Genomic DNA, 27,962 nt, shown 5'->3' with positions numbered 1-27,962 from the left:
ACTACAGGGCCCAACTTGGAATTGCACCTTGAAGCTGGGCGGTGATGGCACACATCTTTAATCCCAACACTTAGGAGGCAGAGGCAGATGGATCTCTGAGTTCCAGGCCAGCCTGGTCTACAGAGTAAGTTCCAGGATAGCCAGGGCTACATAGAGAAACCCTGTCTCAAAGAAAGAAAAAAAAAAAAAAACTGGAGAGAGGAAAAAAAAAAAAGCACCTTGAAACCAGGCATAGTGGTGCTTGTCTTTAATCCCAGTACTTGGCACGTGAGAAGCAGAGGCAGATAGATCTCAGGTCTACATGGTGAATGTCAGAACAGACAGAGCTACATAGTGAATGGGGAGAAGCAGTGGAGGATGTGGAGAAGCAGTGGAGGATAAGGAGGGACAGTGGAGGTCAGGGAGGGGCAATGGAGGATGAGGAGGGGCAGTGGAGGATGGGGAGGGACAGTGGAAGATGTGGAGAAGCAGTGGAGGATGAGGAGGGGCAGTGGAGGATGAGGAGGGGCAGTGGAGGATGAGGAGGGGCAGTGAAGGATGGGGAGAAGCAGTGAAGGATGGGGAGAAGCAGTGGAGGATGTGGAGGGGCAGTGGAGAATGAGGAGGGGCAGTGGAGGATAAAGACAAGGTCTTTAAAAAATCAATGCAGTCAGATGTTCTAGAATCAGGTCACAGCAAAACAGCAAGGTAGTCTGCGGATTGTCAAGGTACCAAATCTGTATCCAACATTCCCATCTGGACGCAATCTCCTGCTCTTACCTCTACAAACTGAGGTCACAAGTTCATGAATTTGAAGAAGAGAGTGTCCTACAAACCTGGAACTAGCTCCAGATAAACTAGAGTTCTTCCCAGCTCAGAAAGCAACTGGGTGACAAGAGCTGGTAACACATGGGCAGGGCAGCCTCTCCTGCAAAGGCAGCTGAGGGACAGCACAACCACACATCCACAATGAGAAAACAGGAAGTCTATTTGAGGTTGAAAAAGACAGTACTTTTTCATTGAGAACTGATGGAGGAATAGCGAAATTGACATTTGACCAGTTGCCTCTGGCCACCCTAGAGAAACAAGCAACTTCTGTTTCAGAGTGAGCAGGGCTATGAAGCTGCCCTCAGGCCAGCACACACACTCTCTACCACACTTCATTCAGCAAGGGCCAAGTTCGTAGACTGCAGCCGTTCTGTCTCTTGGCAGATGTATTGCTCCACTGTGTCGCACTCTGCTAGGAGCACCTACAAGACAGACAGAGGCAGTGAAATTCAGGGCCACCCATTGCCCGTAAAAGGTGCTTTACTTAGCCATCCTGAGGGAACTGTAGATTAGACTCTAAATAGACTGTACATGGATGGACATGGGCTCGCAGACTGGACTACAAAGGGAACAGGAGTAAAGAATAGTGAAACAAAGGGCCATGGTTTCTGACTATGCTCTAGCCCAACAACCTTTCAAAACGGGGCACAGAACACACCACTGGCCCTTACCGGAACTTTGCCAGCCCTACCTGCTCTCCAAAGAATGTGCCCAAACTGATTAAATGAGGTAAAAAGAGGACAAGAATGCCCTTCTTGGGTTCATGCTAATAAACAATAACAGACCACCCTCTTATCACAGTTCTACACTACCCCTGGTTCGAACAGATAAACATACATACCAATACACTAATATATTATAGCTTGTTATGTACTGCCACATAACTCACCTGAACCTTTTTCACCAAATTCTTCCTTTTTAGCCTGCTGTCTTTAAAATTTTCTGGTAGGACCTATGGAAGAAACAGTTGACACCAGACAACTGACACCAGCAGTGACAATGACATGAAACACTGGAATTGCATACAATACACCAAACAGGTCAGCAATAAGAGTGGGATGAGCGTTTTCAGGTACAGTTCTCTAGGTCTGCATTCTGTGTGAGTCCTCTTATGGCTCTTATTCCTAAGATGGCTCCCTCCCTTGGTTGCGATGTCTGGAACACAGATTTTGGGTTTTCTTTGTTTCCTATGTATGGATACTACTATGCCAGGGAAAGTACCTTCTGTTGTTTTGGTTTTTTTAAATCCCTCTGCCAGAACAGCAGAGACATTCAGTCTCAAGAGTGAAGTACCAGGTAGAGACCCGCTTACTATCATCTGTTGGAGGTTGGTCTGATGCAACCTCTGATCAGATCAGATCTGGCGCTCAAGATCTGGTTATACCTATCTTTGTTTCGTAAACCTGCCTAATACATACCTGATTGGTTGATTAAATAGCCTATACCTGGGCAGGGCAGAATGGGGTAGGCGTGGATAAGATTCCCAGACTTCTGGGTTCAAGAGAGAATCACAGGAAGAGAGGAAGACACCACAATGGGTTAGGCTGGAGAAGGACCCACATGGGGCCTGGAGGAAGGACTCCAATAATGGTGTGAAGAGGCCCAGATGAAGGATACAAGCAAGTATCTTGGGATTATGGATGAAAGAGAGTCCAGATAGGAATGGTGAAGGTGGATGGCATTGGATGGGGCTCGGAGATAGATGGTGAGGATATTGAGCCAGCGTAGGTGAACTATCTGCCCAGCCCAAGGGAAATAAGGCAATTATAAAATCTAACAGGTGTCTGCATCTTATTATTTGTGATAGTGAGTTAAATAATACCGCCATCATAATCTTAAGACAAATGATAAACATTATATAGCCCAACACTCATTTTATTTTTTTATTTACTACAACAATCATCTGTTAAAGAAACCTGGGTCAAAGCTTCACAGCCTCCCAGGATCTGTATGTGGCTGAATCTGTAACAGACACTAGCTCAGCAACATCACCAGCCACCCAAGCCTTAGGAAAACCTTAACCACAAGATCATAAACTTCTTGGGCTCCAGGTCCATGACCACACACACGCACACACTCATCAAATATATTACAAAAGCCCTGTAAATGCCTGCAGATCAGAAAATCCATATATTCACCCAGAACCTAGCATGCTATCCTATTTCCTCCCTGCTGCTGTGGAAAAACACTCTGATCAGTTAAAAGAGGAAAGGGTTTATCTGGCTTATACTTCCAGCTCATGGTCCATTATCAATGAAGTCAGGGCAGGATAAAGCAGAAGCCATGGAGGAACACTGCTTGCTGGCTCACTCTGGCCCACGCTTAGCTTGCTTTCTTTTTAAGGTTTATTTCATGGGTGTATACGTACACCACATGCACACCTGGTACTTGAGGCTAGAAGAAGATACTGGATCTCCTAGAACTAGAGTTACAATGGTTGTGAGCCACTGTGTGGGTTCTGCAAATCAAACCTAGGTTCTCTGGAAAAGTAACCAGTACTTTTAACCACTGATCATCTCTCCAGCTCAAAGTTAGCTTTCTTACAAAGCCCAGGAAGGATGCAGCCCATAATGGGCTATATCAATTACCAAAACAACCTCGTCCCCACGTGCCCATATACCACCCAGATCAGTAAAATTCCCTCAATTGAGATGCACTTCTTAGGTACCGCTAGGCTGTGCTGAGTTGACAGTTAAGGTTAACTATGATATATAGTACCTGGCACACAGGTAGATGCCTGACACCCCCAAGTAACAGATTTTCCCAGATAACAGAAGTACAAGATGATAGAATGGACTGAAATACTGTCATTAAAGACTAGTATCTGAATATTTACTTACCATTGTGTCAATCTCCTCTAAGATCTTCATGAATTGCTCAATTGTAGCCTTTACTTTCCTATCAAGTTTGCAGAGAGCTTCTGCTTGCAATTCCTTAGCCAGAAAACCCTGTGAAGGAATAAGGGACCAATGCAAGTGTTTCTTGAGACTCATGGAAAACCATGCCATAGACTGGAGAAGCGACCCAGAGTTCACCATTGATCTAATAAGCCAGGCAGAATCTCAGACCTTCATCCCTTGGGAAATTTAAAAATGTGGCCTTGGCCAGTCTAAGAATTCTACAGGCTGCAGACTGTTCTTTCTCACACAGGCCACTGGTGCTCTGAATGTCTCCTGAGGCCTAACAATGTATAGCCTTCAACACAAGTGTATACTTGTACATTAGACAGACATTAAGAACACACACTTAAATGCTAGCACAATGGCATGTATACAGCATGTGGACATCAAAGGTTGGCATGGGGTGACTTTGTCAAACATTCTCTGTGTGGTGGTTTGAATAGGAATGACCCCCACAGGCACATATATTTGGATGCTTGGTCATTATGGAGTGGCAATACTTGAAAGGAATCACGAGGTGTGGCCTTGTTGGAGGAAACATGTCACTGGGGGTTTCAAAAGCTCAGGGTTTCAAAAGCCCAGTGTGTTCCTCTATATGCTACTGGTGGATCCAGGTGTAGAGCCCTCAGCTTCCTCCCCAATACAATGTCTGCCTGCATGCTGCCATGCGTCCCAGCAGGACAAGTTACTTAAACTATCCATGTCTCACTGCTCTCTGAAGGGGAAGATGTGTAGATGCTCAAGTAACTCATGGCACAGACAGATACAAATGATAACAGAGGATGGCAGTATTCATTTTAGTCCTGTTTTGAGACAGATCTTGTGAAGTACAAGCTGGTCTCCACTGCATAGTCAATGCTCCCCTTGAACTCCTGACTCCCCTCTCCCCATCTCAGAAGGGCTGGTATTATAGGTGTGCAAGCCACACTGCTTCAAGCAGCGCTTAGGCTCTTTACACCACTTGCTGTTTATTCACATCTCTCTGCCTAATCATCAGTTAGCTGGCAACTGAGCTGAAAAGCAGGACTTTCTGAAAAGGGATTATCAAGCCAGAGTAACAAACGCATATTTGACAACATACAGCAAGAAGTTCAAATATCACTCAAAAATCCAAATTCAATCCCATCAAGAATAATCACAACTGCTCAAAAAAGACTTAAGGTCTAAGGGCACCAAAAGAAGCATCACACATACAGAAAAAATAATTAGGTAAAACAATAGAGAATAGAGACTAGGTTAGGTAAACCACGATATATTCATATGCAATAAAATATGCTCACTTTCAATGACACAGGAAAATGTTAATTTTAGTCAATAAAAAAATTTACCAAATGTACATCATATTAAAATTTAATATGATAGAGGTAAAACATTTTTCAGAGTAATAGAATCTCTGGATCACAAGTTAATATGTGCACACAAGAAGCAACAGTAAAAGGACAGAGTTTAGGATGTGATAGGCCTCAGTTTGAATCTATAGGTACATTTAAAACTTTTAGGTAAGTATCATAAATAATTTTATAATCAAAAACACAAAACAGGCCTGGAAGATGTAGCTAAGGGCACTTCCAGTCTGCTCTTCCAGAGGTCCTGAGTTCAATTCCCAGAAACCACATAGTGGCTCACAATCATCCTGGGATCGGACACCCTCTGCTGGCATGCAGGCGTATATAGAATGTGTAGTGCTCTTCTAGATGATCTGAGTTCTATTCCCAGAATCCACATAGAGGCTCACAACCTCATGTAACTCCAGCTCTAGGGGAATCTGAGACTTCTGGTCTCCCTCCTCTAGTCCCACCAGCACACATAAGCACTTACTCTCACACAGACGCACATGTGCATGTGGACATGCACACATACAAAAATACATACATACATACATACATACATACATACATATATATACATATATATAAAATTTTAAAAAGAAATCTTTTTTTTTTTCTTTTTTTTTAAGCCAACCAGGCAACAACACCATAGCACTGTATCTACAGAACAGAGATGTCACCTGCTGGATGCCAGAAAGCTCTTTATTCAACTCTTCCAGGTGGTTAGCTGTCTTCTCTACAGATACCTCCAAATCATTCAGCTTCTTTAACTCAACCTCTTCCTCTGGATTGCTCTAACATAAAGAATAAAATGAGGTCAGTAATCACAAAGAAGAACAGAAGTCTGTCAGAAGAAAATCAGACCACAACTGGGCTAAACCACTCACCCACAAGACTGAACTAACTCTGATACTTCTTGGAAAGTATGGTAAAGGGTTAGACTATAAAGTTTCCTATCTACAAAGTCTAGTCCAGGGCGATGGAGGCTGTGAGGCAAACATCTGGTGAGAATCTTAACGATGTATGCACAGAGAATGGAGCCAATCCAAGCATCAAATTCAGCCTTAGCCTTGGGCTAACCCCAACTCCAACAGTGTAAGCAAGGACTAGAGAGAATTCAGTGCTCTTCCAGAGGACCTGGGTTCAGTTTCCAGGACCCATACAGTGGCTCACAATCTTTTGTGATTCAGTTCCACAGAGTCCAGCCCCTCTTATAGCCTCCATGGGCATCAGTCATAAACATAGGACACACACAGAAATGCAGGCAAAATAGTCATACACATAAAATAGGATAAGTCTTTCCTCCCACCTCAGCTTCCTAAGTGCTGGGATTACAAATGATGCACTACCACGCTCAGCAGTATGACAAATCTTTTCTTTTTCCAGGCAGTGTCTTAAATAGCACAGGGTGGCCTCCTACTTACTATGAAATGGGAGGATGGTCTTGAACTCCGGATCCAGCTGCCTGTATCTTCCCCAGGCTAGAATTACAGGCATGTGTCACCATGTTTGGTTTATGACTATATCCTTTCAAATGGAAATGTTGAACTCTACTATTTAATATGATGGTGACAATAATTTATTGAATGCTCCTCATATGCCAGGGACTATGCTCACCATGTTACCTAAGCTATTGTTAAGCCCTGCCACAACCCTAAGAGGTAAAAACTGTTTTATAATGAAAATGGAGCTTTTTGTAGTAATGGGACCTAAAGTCCCAATGTCCAAAGGGGAGGGACAGACTATAATTTAGATGTGGCTCCTGATCCTAACCAGTTTTAACCGAAACTACCACAGTTTCTGCAAACTGAGACCATGGGTACTGCCTGCTGCCATGCTGTTCTCAAAAGCTTCAGCCAGACATCAGTATCCTTTCTCTCCCACAGCTGGCATCCAGGGCCAGCAGCTTCCGGCTTTGTTACACTCCCCTAAACTGTTCATTCTTCTTTGTGGCCAAATCTCAAGCCCAGTCTCCTGGAGGCTCCAAATCAAGATTAGACTTTCATTTCTCCCATTTAGCTCATCCTTGTCTTCAATATACTCAGCCACATCACTAAGAAACCTTTTGAAGTTCAGTAATGCCACTGTGTCACAATGCAGGGCTGGGCACAGTGTCCATCACCTCAGGGGCCACAGCCCTCACCTGTCACCAACTAACTCCTTCTCTTTCCCCCTCAGTTATTAAGTTTGAATCTTTCTACTCAAAGTTGGGTTTCTTCTTATAGATTTTAGTAAAAGAAGCAGTTACAGGAAGGCAGGCTCCAGAAACTTGACCAAGGGTACTCACTTGTGGTATCTACAGCTTTACCAAAGGTTCTCTTGAGAATTCTAAGGAAAGCCTAGTTCTGGCACATTTTAGCTAAACAGAGTCAACAAATACAAAAGCTGCATCATTGCGGAAACACAGTGGTTCCTCAGTTCAAGAGCAAAAGTCTAATCAACAGAATAGAAATGCCACAAATAATGGAACAACTAAACTGGGTGATGTCATCAGGCTTCATTTAAGGAGGCATGTCACCAATGCTGAACAGGGTAACAAACTTGGCCTTCTATACAGAAACATGTATCAAAGACTTTAGCCATTCAGTTCTCAAGAATTTTGATGGAAAAAGCAATTCACCTTTTCTCCAATTAACATGACCCGGCAACCATTTTGTATTCCAAGTGCTGACAATGGTGTCTCCATGTCTTTCAAAGATTTTCCTGAAAAAAACAAATGCACATCAAATTTTAACATCTGTACAACACTGAAAATAGACTCTGCCAATATACAAGAGAAAGAGGTGGGATTCAAGCCCTACCCCCAGCTGTGGAAAAGAGTCAACTTCCTTTAAGGGTGTGACCTATCAGGGGTCCACCTCAGTCCAGGGCAGGCCTGCACCCAAGAATATTTGGGCAACACAAATTGAACTCAAATGAAGGAGCAGGGGAGATGCAAGCAAGGAAATTAATATGCTCAAATAGAAAGTGCAAAATTTTCACAAAACTAATAAAAGTATTATTTAAAAACAGAAATGCAAATCTAATTTTAAAAAGGAGGCTGGAGATATAGCTCAATGGTTAACAGCAGTGGCTGCTCTTCCAAACAACTGAGAAAACTGGGCATGGTGATGCACACCTATTCTGAGGACTCAAGAGGCAGAGACATGCAGACCTCTGTGAGTTCAAGCCAAGAATGGTCTGTAGACCAAGACCCAAGTTCCAGGCCAGCACAAACTACATATAAGACCCTGTTTCAAAAACTAACAAAACCAAACAAACAAATAAAACACTTCATGTTTGCTAACAAGAAAAGGATAAATTTGACTTTAACCCCAGCACTTGAAAAGCAGAGGCAGGTGAAGCTCTGAGTTCAAGGCTAGCCTTGTCTACAGAATGAGTTCCAGCCAAGGCTACACAAAGAAACCCTGTCTCAAAAAACCAAACCAAACAAGAAAAAAGAAAAAAAAAGGATAAATTAAAATTTTTTTGGAAGCTTTATCTGATAATGTTATTTCAAGATATTTATCCTAAACAAACAATTGGAAACGTACTTAAATAATAGTTACTAAAACTAATATTAAGAGACAAAGGAATAATATAATTCATATAATAGATAAATTTCTTTTGAAAACTTTTTATTATTATTTTTTTATGTGTATAGGTAGTTTGCCTGGATGTACACTTGTGTGTCATGTGTGAGCCTGGTGCTAGCAGGGGTCACATCCCCTGGAACTGGAGTTACTGACCAGTGTAGAGCCTCTGTGTGGGTACTGGGAATTGAACCTGGTCCTTTGGAAGAAGAGTCAGTACTTTTAACTGCAGAACTACCTCTCTAGTTCCTAAAGGTTTTAAGATTTTATTTTATTTTTAATTGTGTGTGTGTGTGTGCATATGAATGCAGATGCTATTTCTATAGCTCCAAGAGATAATTTCTGTATAATAAAAGATTTTATAGTCATGAAAGCTCTTTTTTTCTGGGGATACTTCAATGAATGTTGGTGAACTCGATATAATACAAAGTGAAGTGTAAAATACATGGGCTGAGGATAGGGTTAGTGATAACTTGCCAAGCATGTTCTATAGATCAAGAACACCACTTTAAAAAAAAAAAGCTTTATCCATGGAACATTTCCTTTTTCAGGCTTTCTATTTTAAGACTTGGTCTTCTTTTCTTTCCTTTCTCCTCCCGTCTCCTTTGCCTCCTGTCTCTCACTCCCTCCTCTCTGACAGGGTCTGACCATACTACCCAGGTTGGCATGGAGCTGGTTTGTTTCCAGGTGTGTGTTGCCATATTTAACTTTGACAGATAAATTTCTTTTGTCTTTATCATTCAAAATTAAATATTTTTTAAAAAAATAAAAAAATAAGACATGGTGCATATTACATAGCCAGTTTCAAGATGGCTTGGGCTATAAGAAGCTACCACTCTCCTACTCAGAAAAAAAAAAAAGCAAATATCTATAATATGAAATATAAATAAAAATGCTTCCTATTCCTATAGCCAAAAGCTCTACCACTGCTATAATGTTCATTAATAAATTATTTACAATGACTGAAACCTAATGATATAAATCTGGCCCTACCAAAAATAATGGGTTCCTATGGGAATGGGAAGACAAAGGATAGGGGTAGGGAGGTGCTAGTGACTCAGAAATCAGCATCATCAGCATCATCCAATGCTCTGTCCAGGGTCACAGCCAGTTTGCTGAGAACCTCTCTAACCAGCATGGTGGAAAAACAGCAAAAGCAGCATCTCTGTTGTCATACTAACAGAAATCAGATACTAGGCAACTTAACAGTAACTTCAATACAATCATGCAGAAGTAGTAAGGAGTACCAAATGAACATATAATGGAGTAAGGATATATAGCCTAGCCAGAGAAGACTATCCATTGTTTCCCCAAAAAAGTTGACATCTCCATCATCATGTCACTTCAAATCTGATACTCACCCAGATGTTTGCAAAATCTAGTATAGAAAAGGTCCTTAACAAATATCTGGTGAGTGAGTGAGTGAGTGAGTAAAAGAGTACCCTGAGGACTAAAGAAATGGCTCAGTGGTTGAGCATTTCTTGCTCTTGCAGAGAAACAGAGTTCAAGTCCCAGCACCCAAATGGTGGCTAACAACCCTCTGTAACTTAGCTCCACAGATGTTTAACATCCTCTCCCAGACTTCCTGGGCACTGCATATACATAGTATACAGACATGTAAGCAAGTAACCCCCCACCCAACACACACACATAGAAAACTGAAAGTCACCATTAGGTAAGACTAAGCTGTTTAAAATATGTCCTTGCTGGGCAGTGGTGGCACACACCTTTAATCCCAGAGCTTAGGAGACAGAGGCAGGCAGCAATCTGAGTTCCAGGCCAGCTTGGTCTACAGAGTGAGTTCCAGGACAGCCAGGGCTACACAGAGAAATTCTATATTGAAAAAAATAATAATAAATAAATAAAATGAAATCTGTCCTTTAGCCATAAGTACTCAAAGATGAATGAAAAACACCTACCCTTAAATATGAGCTTCTGAAAAGGCAGCGGAACCCCTATGGCCTCTTCAACAAGCTGAGCCAGGTCTTGGACAATTGGTTCACTATTACCTTGCTGTGGGGTAACAAGAAGGTCATACCTCTCATTGCCTGCAGAGAAAAAGAAAACATTCAGTTAAGGTGACTCTTCCACATAAGCCAGAATATAAGCAGATACATTCCTAGGGAGCTGAGCTGAACACAGTGCCTGGGGCTTGCTGGGCCAGTGCTCTACTTCTGAGCCCTATCCCCAGCTCACACTAGATCCAAGGCACAGTTCATATGCTGCTTATTACAAAGCTTGCCTTTGACGACCTTCTCAAGGATCTGTCTCCTCTAAAATAAAAAGACCATTTTAATGACAGCTGACATTTTAAGCAATTATACATAATAAGCTATATAAGACTTGTTCCATATATTATCTTAAAACCCCAGGACAACACCATAGAGCAGCTATCAGTCTAATTAAGACTTGCTTGGAGAAACCTTCAACTGTCAATTTGGCGTTAGATCCAACTGATTCCAAAGTCCACAGTTTTCCATCACAAGCCACCCTGCCTACTGTGGCCACACAGCCCTGTGTCTCTATGTCTCTATGGCACTGGTCTTGTAACCCATGAAGTCACCAGCAACGGACTGCTTTCCTCCTCCAAGTCTTTCTTACTGGGCACACCTAAGGACACCATAGTTAATGCTTAGTAAAGACAAATGAATGAATCTAATCAAACTACGAGGAGGCTTTGTTTTGCTTGAACACAGGTGCCAATTCTTTACTATGTAGGTGGAGTGCAAGTCCAGCTTATTAGACTGCTTTCCCAACCTATCCAGGGTCAAAATGAGTCCTAGTTCCTATCCGTGCCTCATAGACCAGAAATCGGAGGGAGAGGGAGAGAGAGATCCATCTCAAGGTCCTTTTAAATCTTCCGGACACAGAATCACAGTTCCAAGATGGCAAAGTATATTAGTCTCTCCTAATTCTAAGGAAATCTCGTGGATTCAGCTTTCTCGTGTACTTTCCAGTGCTAGTTCTGTGTTAATTTCAGCAGGGGTCCAGAAAATAATTTTCGGACTCAGAGCCCACTGTACCTGCGGTTCGATGACATCCAACACAGAAAGTACTCAATAAGTAATGACCAGCCCAACCACGCACCAAGTTCGGACTCACGACGCGGGTGGATGTCCAGAACCTCAGAAGTCCTACATACAGGACCGCCAAATACAAGCCTGACACAAAGACCCACAATTACTAGCGGAACACTCTCAACTATGCTTCCGAATAGAGGAGCCAACAAAGTCCAGGGAAAAAACAGACCTGCCACACAGAAAGATGTCCTGACACCAGCGTCAGGCATAAAAACATCCCCATGGATATAGCCAAGAACCCGTGCTTCCTTCCCCCGGGACTACACGTGGCCGAACCCGACCTGCGGAGACCACCCTGGCGCTCACTGTGGGTGATGGTCACGCTGAGTCCGGCTGTTTCCATTTCCTCCGTCTGGACCATTTCCTCCTTCTGGGCCATGACCTCGGTCTGGGTCACCTCTTCGGCCACGGTCACCTCCTCAGTCTGGGTTGCCTCCTCGATCGTGGTCACCTCCTCCAGCTGGGTCTCCTCCTTGGCCCCGGTCACTTTCTTGCTGCGGATCGCTTTCTTACCTTTGGTTAACTCCCTGCTGTGAGCCACGTACTCGCTTTGAGTAGAGTGGGGCCGGACTTTCTTCTTCAACCGCGGCCCGCAAGCGCCGGCGGCGGCGCCCCTGGTGGATCGGTCATGCCCGCTGGCTGCACTGCAGACAGATGAACGCTGAGAGGGAGGCAAGCCGCGCTCGGCCCGGGGCTCCGACTGGCGCGGCACCCGGCCGGGCCGAGGGGCGCGCAGCCGGAGTCCCAGCGGCTCCGGGTCGCCTCGCGGTCTTCGCGCGCCGCTGCGATCCGCCAGGCCCGCGTTTGTTCACCGCCCAGCAGTGGCTGCTGAGCGCGCAGGCCTGCAACCCCGCCCTACTACTCACCGGTTCCGCCCCATCTGCTCGCCACGCCCTCAGAACCGACCCCCGCCTCAGGCCCCGCCCCATACGCCCAGCCAGTAGGCCCCACCCACCCCGCCAAGGCACCGCCCTAGCCCTCCCTAAGCCCCGCCCCCAGAAGTCTTTCCACCTCTCCCAGAGCTCCGCGCTCCTTCTCCGGAAGGAGGAGCTGAACCCGGAAAAAGGATCGGGAAACTTTGCGCCACATTGCGCTTGCGCATGTGGGGAATAGGTGGGAGGGACCCGGAAACTGAAACCGGAGCGAGTACGCTTCCGTTTCTGGTTTTCTTCTAGTGTTTGTTTCTACGCCGCCGGCCAAGATGAACCGATTCTTCGGAAAAGCGAAACCCAAGGCTCCGCCACCTAGCCTGACTGACTGCATTGGGACGGTGGGCATTTGACTTTGTATACCTAGACTCTCCGAACCTCCCATCCTGAAGTCCTACTCCACCCCATTCTTGGTTCGGGCCCATTAAACCTCAATCTTCTCCATCCCCACCCTTTCCTTCCTGTTTTCTAGGTCGTTCCTGAACCCACAAACCAGAGACACCCTAACGTCATCACTATCTCACCTTACTGCACTTTCTGTTGCCCACTGTGCCCCATCCCTTTCTCGCTCTGGTCCTCACATTCCAACCTATCCTACCTAGGACCCAACACCCCATTTCGTCTTACCTGGCCCTTTAAAAATCCTATTTTCATTCCTCTTTCCTCACCCATGTCAAGGTTAACATTATCTGTACCTTAGTCCTGGATCTGAGTAGCACAGAATTCTGAACATTGGCCCGTCCAGATTAAACCTGATGGTGGAAATGGCGTTAGGTTTAATGTTAACCTGTGTCCATTGGCTCGTTCCATATACCTTCATGCAGAGTGCCCAAACTGACTAGTCTCCCACTTGGGAAATCTCAACCAGCCCAGTTTGTCTCGAGGGAGAGCTGCTACATCAGATTCTGGGAGGTGGGAGAGAGTTTATGAAGCCCTCTAAAGGTTCTGGCAGGAACTTCGCACACTTAAATTAAGTAAACCACTAACTTCCACCTTTTGCTGTATCCTGTTTGTTTTATCTATATTCCTCTCCTCCTGCTCATATAAAGATATTACAATAATTACCACTGCATTTGACATTTTCCTCCCAGGTGGATAGCAGGGCAGAATCCATTGACAAAAAGATTTCCCGATTGGATGCTGAGCTAGTGAAATATAAGGATCAAATCAAGAAGATGAGAGAGGGTCCTGCCAAGGTAAGGTTAGTGACAACTGTAGGAAGTACTGTGTAGGGAATGATGAAGGGTCCAAAAACTATATATAGATATAGATATATCTATAGATATAGATATATCTATAGATATAGATATATATCTATATATCTATAGATATAGATATATCTATATATACACACACACAAAATTTGGTGAAGAGAAATGGGAGGACATAATGCTTCAGAGAAGAGAGAATATAGCCAGATACAAGAGGGAGGCTGTAGAAGATGCTGATCACATGTCCAAAAGCATAGCATGCTCTACTGAAAAGGTCTCACTCTGGAGAGGAAGAATTGGTTGTTCTCAGAATCCAGATATTGTCAGTCTGACCAGGTCAGGATACATATATATATAATATATATATAATATATATATATTATATATATATTACAGTGGCAGGCAAAGAAAAAGTACTGAATTAGCATGTAAGACCAATGTTCTAATACTATTGCTACTTAATAGACTATGGATATATATATAACTATCTTTTTTTTTCAACTACTTAACTTATTAAGTGTGAACCAGTGCATCACTGAGCTTCAATATTCTCATCTGTTAAGATAATTCGTATATTATAATGTGAAGATTAACAAGTCACCTACATGGCACTATGTCTACAATATTGTAGTATTTGATAAATCTGCATGAAGAACCAACAAAGGGAGGAAACAAAGGTTGATGTAGAGGTTCTCGGACTCTGAAAGGGAGAGATTGGTGGGGTCGTTATAAATTGTTTCGAACATGAGGACATGATAGAGGTTGAGCATGTTGTGTTTAAATTGAAGGCAGCTGCATATACACAGAGGGCACTTTGGGGGCTGGAAGCGGAAATAAAATGCATCAGGAAAAGGAAGAGTAGTTCAGGGTACTGAGATGTGGGGTATGAAGGGCACTAAGGCTTGCCTGTGCTTGAAGGGAAGAATAGACCCAAGGAAACTCTGTGTCTATTATCTGAAGAAGAAAGCAAGTAGGTGTGCGGGTCTGAGCATATGGGAGACTTCTTTTGCCATATATGTTCCCTCTTTTTTTATTAAGTCTGTTTTTCTCCTCAGAACATGGTCAAACAGAAAGCCCTGAGGGTTTTAAAGCAAAAGCGGATGTAAGTCACATGCACCATCTCCTTTCTAAGAACAGTTTAAGCCCAAAGCAAAGGTCTTCCATTCTTTCCAGCTTTCATATCATTTTCTAAGTAATCTTGATTTTCTTACAGATTTCCAAAAACTTCCACTATTTAATGATACTAACTTAAGTTTAAGTAGCCATATGGTACCAGTGACTTATTTTGGCTGGCCAGGTTTATATTGTTTGGTGTCCACTTGTTTAGTTAGTATGGTCTTTTTGGTTTTGTTTGTAAAGTTAGGGTACTAGGTATTAATTCTCTCTCACCAGAATAAATGTCCAGAATTTGTTTTTTACTACTATGCCCCAGTGTTTGTGAAAAACCCAATTAATACGTGGACTGCTCAGCCTATGAGATCATCTGTGGAGTTGTAGAAGCTAGGTATAATCAGCTTGTAGGAAAACAGAAAAATTATGGATGGCTGTGTTCCAATTTTAAAATGAGTTTGTAACATATCAGATGCAGTCTTCCATTTTTTTAAAAATCTTAAATCACACTAGGAAAAAGAACTAATAATGTCTAGAATGACCAAGATATGTTACATTAGAACTATTAACCTTAGTAGCAATTGGTTTTAAAATATTTTCTTATGGAAGGAATACAGTTTGACTTTGTTGGCCTAGGCTTGTGATCCTAGGAAACTAAAACTATATTGTGTTTTCTATATAAGCTATCTTTTTTTTTTCTCTTTCTTTTTTCCCTGTGTCTGTTTTTAGAGACAGGATTTTGCTGTGTACCCAAGGCTGGCCCTCACCTCCAGTCTCCTGGCTCAGCCTCCATGTGTCACCATGACTAACTTAATGAATTCATCTACCAGTTTCCTAGATCATGAATTTTTTCTGCTAATTTGAGAGTTTCCTAATGTTGTGTAAAGATCATGATGACATAAGTCTTTGACATAGTATTATAATATGATAGAAAACATTTTAAAGGCTATTTCAAGTATCAGACAATATATTGAAGTCCACTGGATAACCTAGTTATGAATACAGGATTATTTTGAATCTACCTGAAAAACACTTACCAATATATATGAAGAACCTTAAAAATAAAAAGTCTTACCCTTTGCGCCAAAAATTTCACTTCTGAGAATTTATCTTTGGAAATACTTAGAAAAATGTAACTAAGATGAAATAAGATACAGAGCAAGTTTTGGGAGTGGTGACACAAACCTGCATTACCGGCATTTGGGAAGCTGAAGCAGGAGGATCACCACAAGTTTGTGTCTGGCCTGGACTACAAGACCTTTCTCAAAAATTTAAAAAAGGAGCAAACACTATGTTCTTAAGTTGGGTAGTTAAAACTCAAGTACATAAAAGAGAAAACGATTCTGGAGGTGTTTTGTAAGAGAGGATAGTTCTTAAATGATTTTGATTTTGGCTTGTTTGTCTGTGTTAAGGCTGCTTTCTTAAGCGTTTATATTTGGCTCACATTTCTAATTTTCACTCCAAAAAGGTATGAGCAACAGCGAGACAACCTTGCCCAACAGTCCTTTAACATGGAGCAAGCTAATTACACCATCCAGTCACTGAAGGACACTAAGACCACGGTATGCCCAAAGCTCCTTTTCCTGTTTTAATTTTTGTTGTTGTTGTTGTTTGGTTTTCGAGACAAGGTTTCTCTCTGTAACCGTGGCTGTTCTGGAGCTCACTCTGTAGAGCAGGCTGGCCTTGAACTCACAGAGATCCTCCTGCCTCTGCTTCCTGAGTGCCACCTCCCAGCTTCATTTTAATTTTTAACCTCATATACTTTCCAGTGGACTTTAAAAAATGGATAGCAAATATGACTTTCTGTGTTTAAATATTTTGCTTGCATGTGTACCTAGTGCCAAAGGAGTCAGAAGAGAGCATCAGATCCCTTGGATCCAGAGTTACAGATGGTTGTGAGCATGTGGATACTGGGAATCTAACTCAGGTCCTCTGTAAGAGCAACAAATGCTGTGAATCACTGGGACATCTCTCTATCACAAACATGACTTCTAAATATAGTGTATTTTCTGGGATGGGGATGAAACACAGTGGTAGGATGGTTGCCTAGTATTTGTGAGTTCAACTTCTTGGTCCTTTATTATAAAACAACAAATACCTTGTACTTCTTCTGCCCTGTATTAGGTTGATGCCATGAAATTGGGAGTAAAGGAAATGAAGAAGGCATATAAGCAAGTGAGAGTTGACCAGATTGAGGTGAGCTGTCTACTGGCTTTTGTAAGATGTGTGCTTGTTGCAAGGTTGAGAATAAGTGTATGTGGTGAGAAACACATAAAAAAGAATGGAGTCCTCCTGGGCCTGCAGTTTGCTGGTGTGGTGACTTCAGGAAAGGGAAAGACACCAGAGTTCTCCATTCCCTCACTGCTAGTACAAAGACCCTAGCACCACATATAGTTGTTATACAGCTAGAATAAGTGAATTGTCTTGACTATTGTTCCATTAAAAAAAAAAAAACAACCCTTCTGAGTGCTTAGAGGTGTGCACCACAGATGTTACATGAGAATATGTGTGTAAAGTGCTTAACACAAGTTAGTCCCCTTTTCTAGTAAATTTTCTTTCTTTCTTTTTTTTTTTTTTTACATTTTGGCAATAAATTATTAGCTTCTTGAAGAACATTTCTTTTAGGGTTTAGGTTTTGAACCTGTGAGCCTCGCTACACAGTTAGTGAGCTGTCAGGTAAACTTCCCACATGGCTTGCAGAGGTGGCAGGAGTGAGTCATGCCCTTAAAGGAAAAAGGCTTTCTTTTTCTTCATCTACAGTAGAGCGTTTACCCTCTCATTAGAATGTCTGTCTTCTTTCTTTCTTTCTTTCTTTTCCTTCTTTCTTTTCCTTCTTTCTTTCTTTCCCTTCTTTCTTTCTTTTCTTTTCTTTCTTTGTTTTTTGAGACAGGGTTTCTCTGTGTAACCATGGCTGTCCTGGCCTCACTCTATAGACCAGGCTGGCCTCAAACTCAGAGATTCACCTGCCTTTGCCTCCCGAGTGCTGGGTTTAAAGGTATGCACCACTACCACTTGGCCAAAATGTGTCTCTTCTTGAAGGAAGGGATTAGATTTTGTTCATTCAGTCTTTATCTCCATTGCTCTGAACGATACCTGGCCACAGTTAGGGCCCAGAAAGTATTTAGTAGTTAAAGGCAACAACTAGTTGTTCTAGTCAAGCAGTGTTTTGTTGTGTGAACAGTTGCTATGTCCCAGGCATTTTTCTAACTTCACAAAGGTGCTCTTTGGTCACCTTTATCTTCAGTAGGAATGAAGGGCATTCTTTGTATGGGGTTTGTGCATGTGCATGCAGTCTCTTCCAAGGCCAGAAGAGTGTGTCGGATGCCTTGCAGTGAGAGTTACAGATACCTGTGAGCTGCTTTTATATGACTGCAAACACCATGGTCAGCACAGTGTGGTTGGGGGGTGGGGAGGCAAGAAAAAATTTGGTTTAACATTATTCAGTAGCTGGTGCTGGTTCAAACTTTGTGATTTTGACTCCAGGACCTTTATTTGAGGCATACATAAGCACAGCACAATTTGGGAAAAAAAATCCTGGTCATAATTAACTCAATCCCATGTGTATAACAAAGGTTAAGACATGATTACATCAAAATTCTTATAAAGTACAAGTGACACTTTTATAAAGGTAGGTTCTATAAATTAACTAATTAATCAGGCTCAAAGTAAAATGTCAGTGATGAGGCTCTCGGGGAGTCTTATGGCCTGCCCATCCAGTAGTTCAGAGGTTCCCAGGCTCTTAGCTGCCTCTGCTCCCAGCCTTCTGGGCAGAAAACAAGCTATACCTCTCTCCCTTTGAAAAGACAGCCCTTCGTGTTTAACATTCCTGGTTTCCCAGGTGCTTATCTGAGAATACACATACCTACATGCCTCCTACAGGAAATTCTGGTACTGAAGGAAAGCTGCTAGTGTCTTCATACTCTGTGTAAAGAGCATGCTGATGCTTGGCCCACTTTTTTGGTCATGGTGGTTGAAGATTGAACATAAGGCCTTGTGCATGCTAGGCAAGTGCTATGCCTCCTCTCTCTTTTTCCACTTTCTAAAACTCATTTAGTTTTTAGACAAGGTCTTACTAAGTTGTCCAGGCTGGCCTGAAGTGCTGTTTTGTATACAGTATTACAATAAATTTTATAGTAGCCATATGAAATATGGCTCTTAATGATCTCATAAAAAAAGGTTTACTAAGCCGGGTGTGGTGCTGCACCTGTAATCCCAACACTCAGGGAGGCAGATACAGGTGGAGCTCTATGAGTTTGAGGCCAACGTGGTCTATAAATTGAGTCCAGGACAGCCAAGGCTAAACAGAAAACCCTGTCTTGAAAAAATAAAACAAAAAAGGGTTTGTTTGTTTATTTATTTAATGCATATGAATGTTTTTTCTGCATGTTTGTATGTGCACTTTATGTGTGCCTGGCCAGAAGAGGTATCAGATCCCATGAAACTGGAGTTACAGGTAGTTGTATGCTATCTTGGGGGTTCTGGAAATGGAACCCAGGTCCTCTACAAGAGCAGTAAGTGCTCTTAACTGCTAAAGCATTAACCCAAGTACCCCCTCCTCTTTTCAAAAGATTTAAATTATGTATATGCATGTGAGTCAGTGCAGTTGTACTGTGAGGCCAGAAGAGGGAATCAGGTCCCCTGTATCTGGAGTTACTGCCTCCTACATGGGTGCTAGCAGCCAAGCTCAGGTCCTTGCAAGAACAGTATGTGGTCTTAGCTGTAAGCCATATCGCTAGTCCAGTAATCCAAATGTGAATAACAGAGCTGAGGCCAGAGCATAGTGGTGGCACACTGGCTGACTGCAGTCAGAACTTTGGTTCCATCCCAGCACCACCAGAAGGGTGGTGGCACTTAGTTTTTTTGTTGTTAATTATTTGTGTTTTGTTTTGTTTTTAAGATTTAAAATATTAGGCAGGCAGTGGTTGGCGTATGCCTTTAATCCTAACACTTGGGAGGCAGAGGCAGGTGGATCTCTGTGAGTTCGAGACCAGCCTGGTCTACAAAAGCAAGTCCAGGACAGCCAAGGTTCCACACAGAGAAACCCTGTCTTGAAAAACAAAACAACAACAACAATAGATTTTAAAAAGATTTAAATTTTTTTTCATTTTATGTGTATTAGTGATTGCCTACATGTATGTCTGTGCACCGTCTGTCCCACAGGAGCCAGAAGAGGACATCAGATCCCTTAACACTGGAGTTACATGTGGGTGCTGGGAATCAAACACAGGTCATCTGGAAGAGCAGCCACTAACTAACCCAGTGCTGTTAACCACTGGGCCATCTCTCCAGCCCTTGAAGGCTTAGATACTGCTTCTCATTAAGCAGTGCAAGACTTGTGCAGGGTCTTTAGCTCAGGGTTAATGCTCCCACAGAGGACACCTTTGTCACACTGTCCCAGTTCACTCTCCAGTACCACCACCACCAAGAAGAAGTTCAATTCCAAGTACTGAGGAGAAAGAAAAGTGGAAGCCAGAAGATGGGCCTGGTGACATACACCTTAATCCCAGAATTCGGGAGGTAGAGAATTAAGAATTTAAGGTCCTTAATTACAGAGTGCATTTGAGGTCCAACTGGGCCACCTTCAGGAGACCTCTGGAGCATCTTCCTGGTCTACTGAAGCCAGTTTCTAGCTACCGTCCTGTAGAGAGGTGAACTGCTCCTGAGAACATGTTATGTCACTGGCAGCTTTAATTTCATTGGGGCCAGCAAGATGGCCCAGCAGGTGAGCACAAATATCACCAAGCCTGATGACCTGAGTTCAGTCTCTGGGACCCACACGGTGAAAGGAGAGCACCAACTCCTGCAGGTTGTTCTGATTTCTCCTTGTGCACTAATGGCATGCTCCTACATCCCTGCATGCACACACACAAACACGTGCGTATGAATGAATAAATAAATTTAATTTTAAAAATAATTTTTAATTCTCATTTCTAAGATTCAAGGGAAAATGTAGAGGATGAAAATAAGGCCTTCTCAATAAGGCTTGCTTCCTTACACTTCAAATAGTAATAATAACAATAATAATATCAATAACAGTAATAATGGGGCTAGAGAGATGGATCAGCAGTTGAGCACGTATTGCTGTTACTGAGGACCAGAGTCCAGAGTTTGGGTCCCACAACTGCCTATAACTCCAGCTCCAAGGCATCTGTCAGCCTCTTCTGGCCTCCTCAGCCATGTGCAGATGCACATACATAGATGCACAAGTAGAAATAATGCTAAAGTAAGAGTTGAGAAAAGGCCACAGGAGTCATGTCAGGCCAGAAGGCCAAAGAAAAGCCAAGGAGGACGAGGAAGATAAGGCTTTTAGGCAGAAACAGAAAGACGGGCAGAAGAAACTTGGGAGGTAGAAGCCAAAGCCGAGGAATTGAGAAATCTGGGGAAAAGTAAGCTGTTCCTTTTACCTGAGATGACAGTGACCCTTTTCCATTCTTGTTTAAGTATCTGAAGTTCCTGCTGTGACATCTTATGCCACCTATAGCTAAAATTAGTGCCTGCTGTACATTATAATTAACTTTTGTTTAAAAAAATTATACAGTGGCTCACTGTCTCTACTTTTCATTCAGCTAAGACTATCTCAGCTGTCAGTTTAGAATAAATTGAGTCTGAGTCATTCCAGAGCCTGCTTTGTTATACTATGAATTCTGTGTCACCTTGAATTAAACTCATTTAAAAGGCAAAGAAAGAAAACCCTGTCATATGTATTTCTATAGGATTTACAAGACCAACTGGAAGATATGATGGAAGATGCAAATGAGATCCAAGAAGCGTTGGGGCGCAGCTATGGCACCCCAGAGTTGGATGAGGATGACCTGGAAGCAGGTGAGGGAGGGCTGTGTGCATTACTTCAGAGCCTGGACAGGAGTACCTGCCGGGGACCTGTACCCAAAAGCTGCTTAAAATTTCTGTCAGACCCTGGCCTTGCTGGGCAGTGGTGGCACACACCTTTAATCTCAGCACGGGAGGCAGAGGCAGGCAGAGCTCTAAAAGTTCAAGGCCAGCCTAATCTACATAGTGAGTTTCAGGACAACCAAGGCTACAGAGAAACCCTATCTCAAAACAAAACAAAAAAAAAAAATGCATTTCTATCAGCCTGCTGGGCATGCTGGCATATGCCTTTACTTTCAACATCCTAGAGGCAGAGACAAGCAGATTTGTGAGAGTTCAAGGCTGACCTGGTCTACAAAGAGTTCCAGGACAGCCAGGGCTATGTAGAGAGACCCTGTCTCAAAAAAAAAAAACAACACGAAAAACAGTTCCTATCAGGATCCTTTAGGATTTGGTTATAGTACAGTTTGTAGGCAAAGAGCCTGTGAGGCAGCTGCATCCTCTTTCCTGCCTGAGCAGCATCACTGGGGTGGAGAAATCCTAAGGCTCACTGTGCTTGGTGTCTGTGTCTTCAGCTTAGCCTTTCTCTATTATTTTCCTCTTGACTTAAGGTTTTTATGGTACGTTGAAGAAAACAAATGTGAGTCCCACATTCTTTTTGTTGTTGTTGTTATCACTTTATTTATTTATGGAGGGACATGTCAGTCCCTGGCCATGCTTGTGGAAGTCAAAGGGCAACTGCAGGAGCCAGTTCTGTTTCTACCAGGTGGATCCCAGGGATTGAACTTAGTTGTAGGGCTTAATTGCAGTGCCATTTTACCAGCCTCACCCTTGCATTTATATAACCTCTCTACTAGCAGTGATCCTTACTTATAAGCACATACATGATTGGGAAGAAGTGTGAGATGCCACTGAAAGCACAGAACAAGGACTGTAACCTGGCGGTGGTGCGGGACAAGCATGAGACCTTGAGATGACAAGTGGGAAGGTGGAAGAATAAAGCTGTTCTAGTAACATGAGGAGTGATGGTGGTGTAGATTGTGTGATGTAGATACAGAGAGAGATGCAGACACAGAGAGATGGACCTTTGGTTGGATGCAGAAGAAGAGGGAGGTATCATCTCCGTTGTCAGTTTCTAGCACAACTGAACCAACCCATACTGGATTTTCTATGGCTTTCTATCGCACTCTGCCTTTTCCCCTCCTTCCCTCTTCATTCTTCCCATTTTTACCTAGAGCATTTTCTCCTTTAGCGTAATTTATTTTTTTTTTTTAATTTTCTGTCTTAAGTTTCCCCTGATGACTCCCTACCTGCTACTAGTATTTTACTTCAGTTATTCCCACAGCCTGACTTCACCTAATGGTTGAACATCTAATGATGTTCGGTAGCCCTGCGCCTCTTTGCACTGCTTTCCTTTAAGTCCATCAATAAATGAGATTTTTCTTTTTTTTTTTTTTTTTTTTTTTTACATTTGTGTTAGAATTATCTGGTTTGAATTTGCCAACTCACAAGTATAGCCTTGTCATTAAGTCAGGGACCCTGTAAACCTGTGGTGAGCTGATTGACTGTTTTGTTTTTGTTTTTCATAAATGTTATATACTGGTTTCCTTGAAATTTTCTTATGGTCACCTTTCACTTTGCAACTAGAAATTAATCACTTTCCCAACATGGGTGTATCTCTGAGTTCCAGGCCAAGTAGGATTACAAGTCAGACCCTGTGTCGAAGAACAAATAAAAAGATTAAGAACTAAAGTTGATGGGGCTGGAGAGATGGCTCAGAGCACTGGCTGTTCTTACAGAGGTCCTGAGTTCAATTCCCAGCAACCATATGGGTGCTTCACAACCATCTATAATGAGTTCTGGTATGCAGGTGTACATACAGGCAGAACACTGTATACATAATAAATAAATCTTAAAAACAAAAAGAACTAAAGTTGAGTCTCTTTCCCTTTGCGTTGTATTTACTCATAACAAGTCATTTGCTGACTTTGTGACATGACAGCCAGTTCCTCTTCACATTTACTGTAACGCAGCCTCTTTAATTTCAGAGCTGGATGCGCTGGGTGATGAGCTTCTGGCTGATGAAGATACTTCTTACCTGGACGAAGCAGCTTCCGCACCTGCAATTCCAGAAGGTGTTCCCACTGATACAAAAAACAAGGTATTATTTGTCCTCAAGTTACTGTCTGTAGTGCAAACAGTCTAACAGAAAATCAACTTTGTGGCCACAAGGTGAGGTGCTCTCCTTTTAAGATTTATTTTCTGTTTATGAGTTTTGCCTGCATGTATGCATATATACTAAGTATTTCTATGCAACATGGTAAAGGTTTTATGTCCACCAATCTGGAAATCTAAAATAGGATCTTTAAGTTTAGCAGCTGTGTGGACTGTTTTAGAAACCCTTGGTAGTCCAGTGTTCCTGCACTGGGCAACTAATTAGCTGCATAAACAATGCCCTGAGGCTAACAAATGTTTTGTTTTGTTTTGTTTTGTTTTGTTTTGTTTTGTTTTTCCTGGGCCTTATGCCTACTAAGCAAGTACTCTTTCACTGAAGCAATATCTTCTTTTGAGATAGGGTCTCATCAACTTCTCCAGACTGCTTCTGAGCTTTCAGGCCTCTGCCAGTAGGCCAGCTGTCTTTACATATACAATGACAGTTTGTACAATATATGTAATCAGCTTGTAAGCTAGCACTGCGTAGTATTTACAGGTTTTACCATTTCCTAGGAAAGCATTGTTGATACGTACATGAGCCTTGCTTAGTGAAAGTATTAGTTGTTTTGGTGTGTGTGTGTGTCTTTGTGTTGCTGGTAATTTATCTTACAGACTCACATTTGTTAAGCAAACACATTCTACTGATTAATATTCCCAGTCTGGTTTTTGTTTTGTCTTGTTAAATTAATTTAGAGACAGGGTCTCAGGTGTCCTTTACTCCTGAACTCAAGCAATCCTTTGGCCGTAGCCTCATAGGTAGCTGAGCCTGTAGGCAACCCACTTCTCTACTTAGCTTTTGAGTGGTCTCGCTCTGAGCTAACATGTTGGCTCAGTAGTTGAGTGCTCACTGTCTTGCAGAGGACCTGAGTTCAATTCCCAACACCTACATGTTGGCTCACAACCATCTGTAACTGCAGTTTCCAAGGGATCCAAAGCCCTCTTCTGGCCTTCACAGACACAAGTTATGTACATGGTGCACAGACATACATACAGGCAACTCATACAAAAAGTAAGGAAATAGTGGGTGCCGGGAGGGAAAGAGGCGAAAGAGCACCCACTCTGGACATACTACTTAATTGTGTATTTGATTGTTTAAACTATGAAGTATAAATTTTAAGTATAAAACTTAAAAAGTAAAGCTGAGATTAGCTCAGTTGACAGAATGCTTGCCTAGTACGCAAAAAGGCTTGGACACAATCCCCAGCTTCCTACATAGGTGTGCTGCCACACCCCTGTAATGCCAATACTGGGGAAGTAGAGGCAGGAGGATTAGAAGTTAAAGACATCTTGGCTACCCAGTGAGCTGGAAGCCAACCTCAGGTACATAAAGACCCTGCTTTGGGGTGGGAGAGAAGCTTTATGTTAAAAGAACCTAGTTCAACAAAGGAAGCAAACTAGGATTCCTGACACTGGCATCACTGAGCTGCTTTGAGCTTTTCTATTGCTTGCTTACATACATGAAGTATCTCACATGAGTATTACTTAAAGCAATTAAGGTCTTGTATGTGAAGGACTTAAAACCCTACCTTATATTACATAATCGTCATCATAAATAGTACCTTACTGCTTATAAAATCTCACTCCCTCTTAGTTGCTAGCGTGATGTGTTACTTGGCCCTGGTTCTATCTGAGCTCTTAATAAGGACACTGAGTACTCATAGTACAGTTGACACAATGTTTGAGTGTGGGGTCCAGTCCTGAATCTGCCTTTACTAACTATATAGTTCTGAGCAAATTAGAAATTTGTGTTTCTCTCTTGTCTTAGTGTTACCATTACTATGATAAAACACAATGAACAAAAGCAAATTGGGAAGGAAAGAGTTCTTCAACTTTTACTTCCACATTGTAGTTCATCACTGAAGAAATTCAGGGCAAGAACACTAACAGGGCAGGAACATGGAAGCAGGAGCTGATGCAGAGGCTGTGGAGGGGTATTGCTTACTGACCTACTCTTCATGGTTCACTCAACCTGCTTTCTTATGGCACCACCCACAATGAGTTGTGCCATCCCTCATCAATCACTAATTAAGAAAAAGCTCAATAGGCTTGCCTACTGCCCATCTTATGCTGGCATTTTCTCAATTTGGTCCCTCCTTTCAGGTAACTATAGCTTGTATCAAGTTGACAAACTAGGCAGCATAGCTCTAAATATTACTTTCCCTCGCTATAAAATGTGTAAAATTGTGTACTGTTTTGTACACAATGCTGAGGATATTTTTGTGACTGGTATGACTCACCGTTTCGGTTTCCTCATGACAAGTCCCTGAGGCATCTGTGTTATGTTAACTCGGGACCTCACACATACTGGGCAAGTGTTCTTCCACTGTAAAGATGGCAGAGCACAGGGTGTGAAGTAACTGCCCATCTGAGACACTCCCTTCAAGGATTTGCCAGTCTATGAAGGTAAAAATAATGTACTTAGAGGCAAGGGCCCTTCTTGTGTCTCCTGTGGCCGCCCACCACCTCTCTTCTTCCCAAGTTTACCTCCTCCTCTTGTTTCCTCACCCTGCACAGCACCTCCCCCATGAATCCTTTTTAGTTCTTTTCTTCATTCATCAAGACCTTTCCCTTTCATGGAAAGGCTCATTGTCAGTTTCTGAGTGAGATTTTAGTTCTGATTCTTTAAACATTTGGACATGACTTTTGACTACTAAATAATTATCTTTTTACCAAGTCAAAGAGCAGCCCTGATCCTCAGTTTCTTCTCACAGGATGGAGTACTGGTAGATGAATTTGGACTGCCACAGATCCCAGCTTCGTAGACTTGCAGCATCCAACACGTGATGTACAAAAACGAAAAACAAAACAAAAATAAACCTATTCTGGGACTAGGAAATATTTCCTAATTTGCCAAACAGATTTAGGTTTCTCTCCTTTCTTTGAAGGAAAAGCTAATTATACTGCTCCTATGTTTGTTAGTTTTTTTTATTTTTTTCCGTTAAGAACTTCATTGCTTTGGAGGAAGCTTTCTTTCACTAAAATTTGATTCTTTTTTTTTTTTTTTCTCTTAGGAAAGACTAACTGAAAAGTACCTTTGACTTTGTATGACTTGTTTTCATTAATTAACAGTAGTTTGAAATAAAACCAAGGAAATGAAACGCTAAATTCTATGGTAGTTTAAGTGCAGTCTCAGTGACTTGATACATTGCTAAGATAAAGATTATTGGCGAGACTGAGACTGTTGATAGTGTGCTTCAAAACCATTGTCCATTGTGATAGTGTAGGTGGGTTTAAGTGATGGCCTCTTTTGATAGGTTTTGTTGTGTCATGTGAGCAAGTTATACTCTGCCTAATGTTGAAATGAACTGTCACTACTGAACCGAGTTGCTATTTTGATTCCACAGTTCCCTCAGTATTAGAGCCTGACTTGTAATGAATAATGAATATTTCTTGATATTTAATATATAGGACATTTATTTATATTCAATAAATATTTTTCAAAAGGTTGTAATTGTAATAATCACTTTAGCCTAAAACCTCCAGTATGGAGACCAAGCTTAACCAGTAGCACTGAGATGGACAGGAAAGAGCAGAGGGCAGCCTCAGCTTGGGTTTTGGGTGTGTCACTTTTTAACTACTGTTTCTTGTTAATACAGTTGTACTTGCCTCATGAGGCTCTCACGAGTATGTGAGGAAGTAGTCATAAACTAACTTTAATGTGACATTCTCCCATGAGGGACTAACAATAAAAGGAAAACCGAGAGCTTCACCCCTTTCTTGTGGCCTACTTAAAGTACTAATACATACAATAAATCCAGCTGCTACCTCATTTCAGGGCCTTTATTATTTTTAAATTTTTTCTGTGTTTGGTGTTTTGCCTGCATGTATGTTTGTCAGAATCCCTGGAACTAGAGTTAGACATGCAGTTGTGAGCTACCATGTGGGAGCTTGGAATTGAACCCAGATCCTCTGCAAGAGCAGCCAGTGCTCTTAATACTGATCATCTCTCCAGACCCCAGCTCCAGGGTCTTTACTCATCCTTC

The 27,962-nt window shown here is 42.3% G+C and overlaps 2 protein-coding genes across 2 annotated transcripts; one reads left to right on the top strand and one right to left on the bottom strand.

Moving 5' to 3' along the window:
- Positions 1-232: 232 nt before the first annotated feature.
- Bag1 (BAG cochaperone 1) lies at positions 233-12,488 on the bottom strand. The gene is made up of 8 exons (XM_055618622.1): positions 11,994-12,488; positions 10,527-10,655; positions 7,656-7,738; positions 6,460-6,516; positions 5,716-5,829; positions 3,648-3,755; positions 1,697-1,759; positions 233-1,229 (listed from the first exon to the last, which is right to left on the bottom strand). Exons 1-8 carry the CDS (start codon positions 12,064-12,066, stop codon positions 1,140-1,142), a joined length of 717 nt encoding a protein of 238 aa, XP_055474597.1. The 5' UTR covers positions 12,067-12,488; the 3' UTR covers positions 233-1,139.
- Positions 12,489-12,794: 306 nt separating this feature from the next.
- Chmp5 (charged multivesicular body protein 5) lies at positions 12,795-27,425 on the top strand. Its single transcript, XM_055618617.1, has 8 exons — positions 12,795-12,957; positions 13,708-13,812; positions 14,883-14,929; positions 16,406-16,499; positions 17,062-17,133; positions 21,651-21,759; positions 23,814-23,926; positions 26,691-27,425. The coding sequence occupies exons 1-8, from the start codon at positions 12,889-12,891 to the stop codon at positions 26,739-26,741; spliced, it is 660 nt and encodes a 219-aa protein (XP_055474592.1). The 5' UTR covers positions 12,795-12,888; the 3' UTR covers positions 26,742-27,425.
- The last annotated feature ends 537 nt before the right edge of the window (positions 27,426-27,962 follow it).

The sequence above is a fragment of the Psammomys obesus genome, unplaced genomic scaffold, assembly GCF_907164565.1.
Source record: "Psammomys obesus unplaced genomic scaffold, mPsaObe1.curated_primary_1811, whole genome shotgun sequence".
In the NCBI taxonomy this organism is placed as follows: Eukaryota; Metazoa; Chordata; class Mammalia; order Rodentia; family Muridae; genus Psammomys; species Psammomys obesus.
The sequence above is the reverse complement of the archived record's forward strand: the minus strand, read 5'-3'. Positions and strand labels throughout refer to the sequence as shown.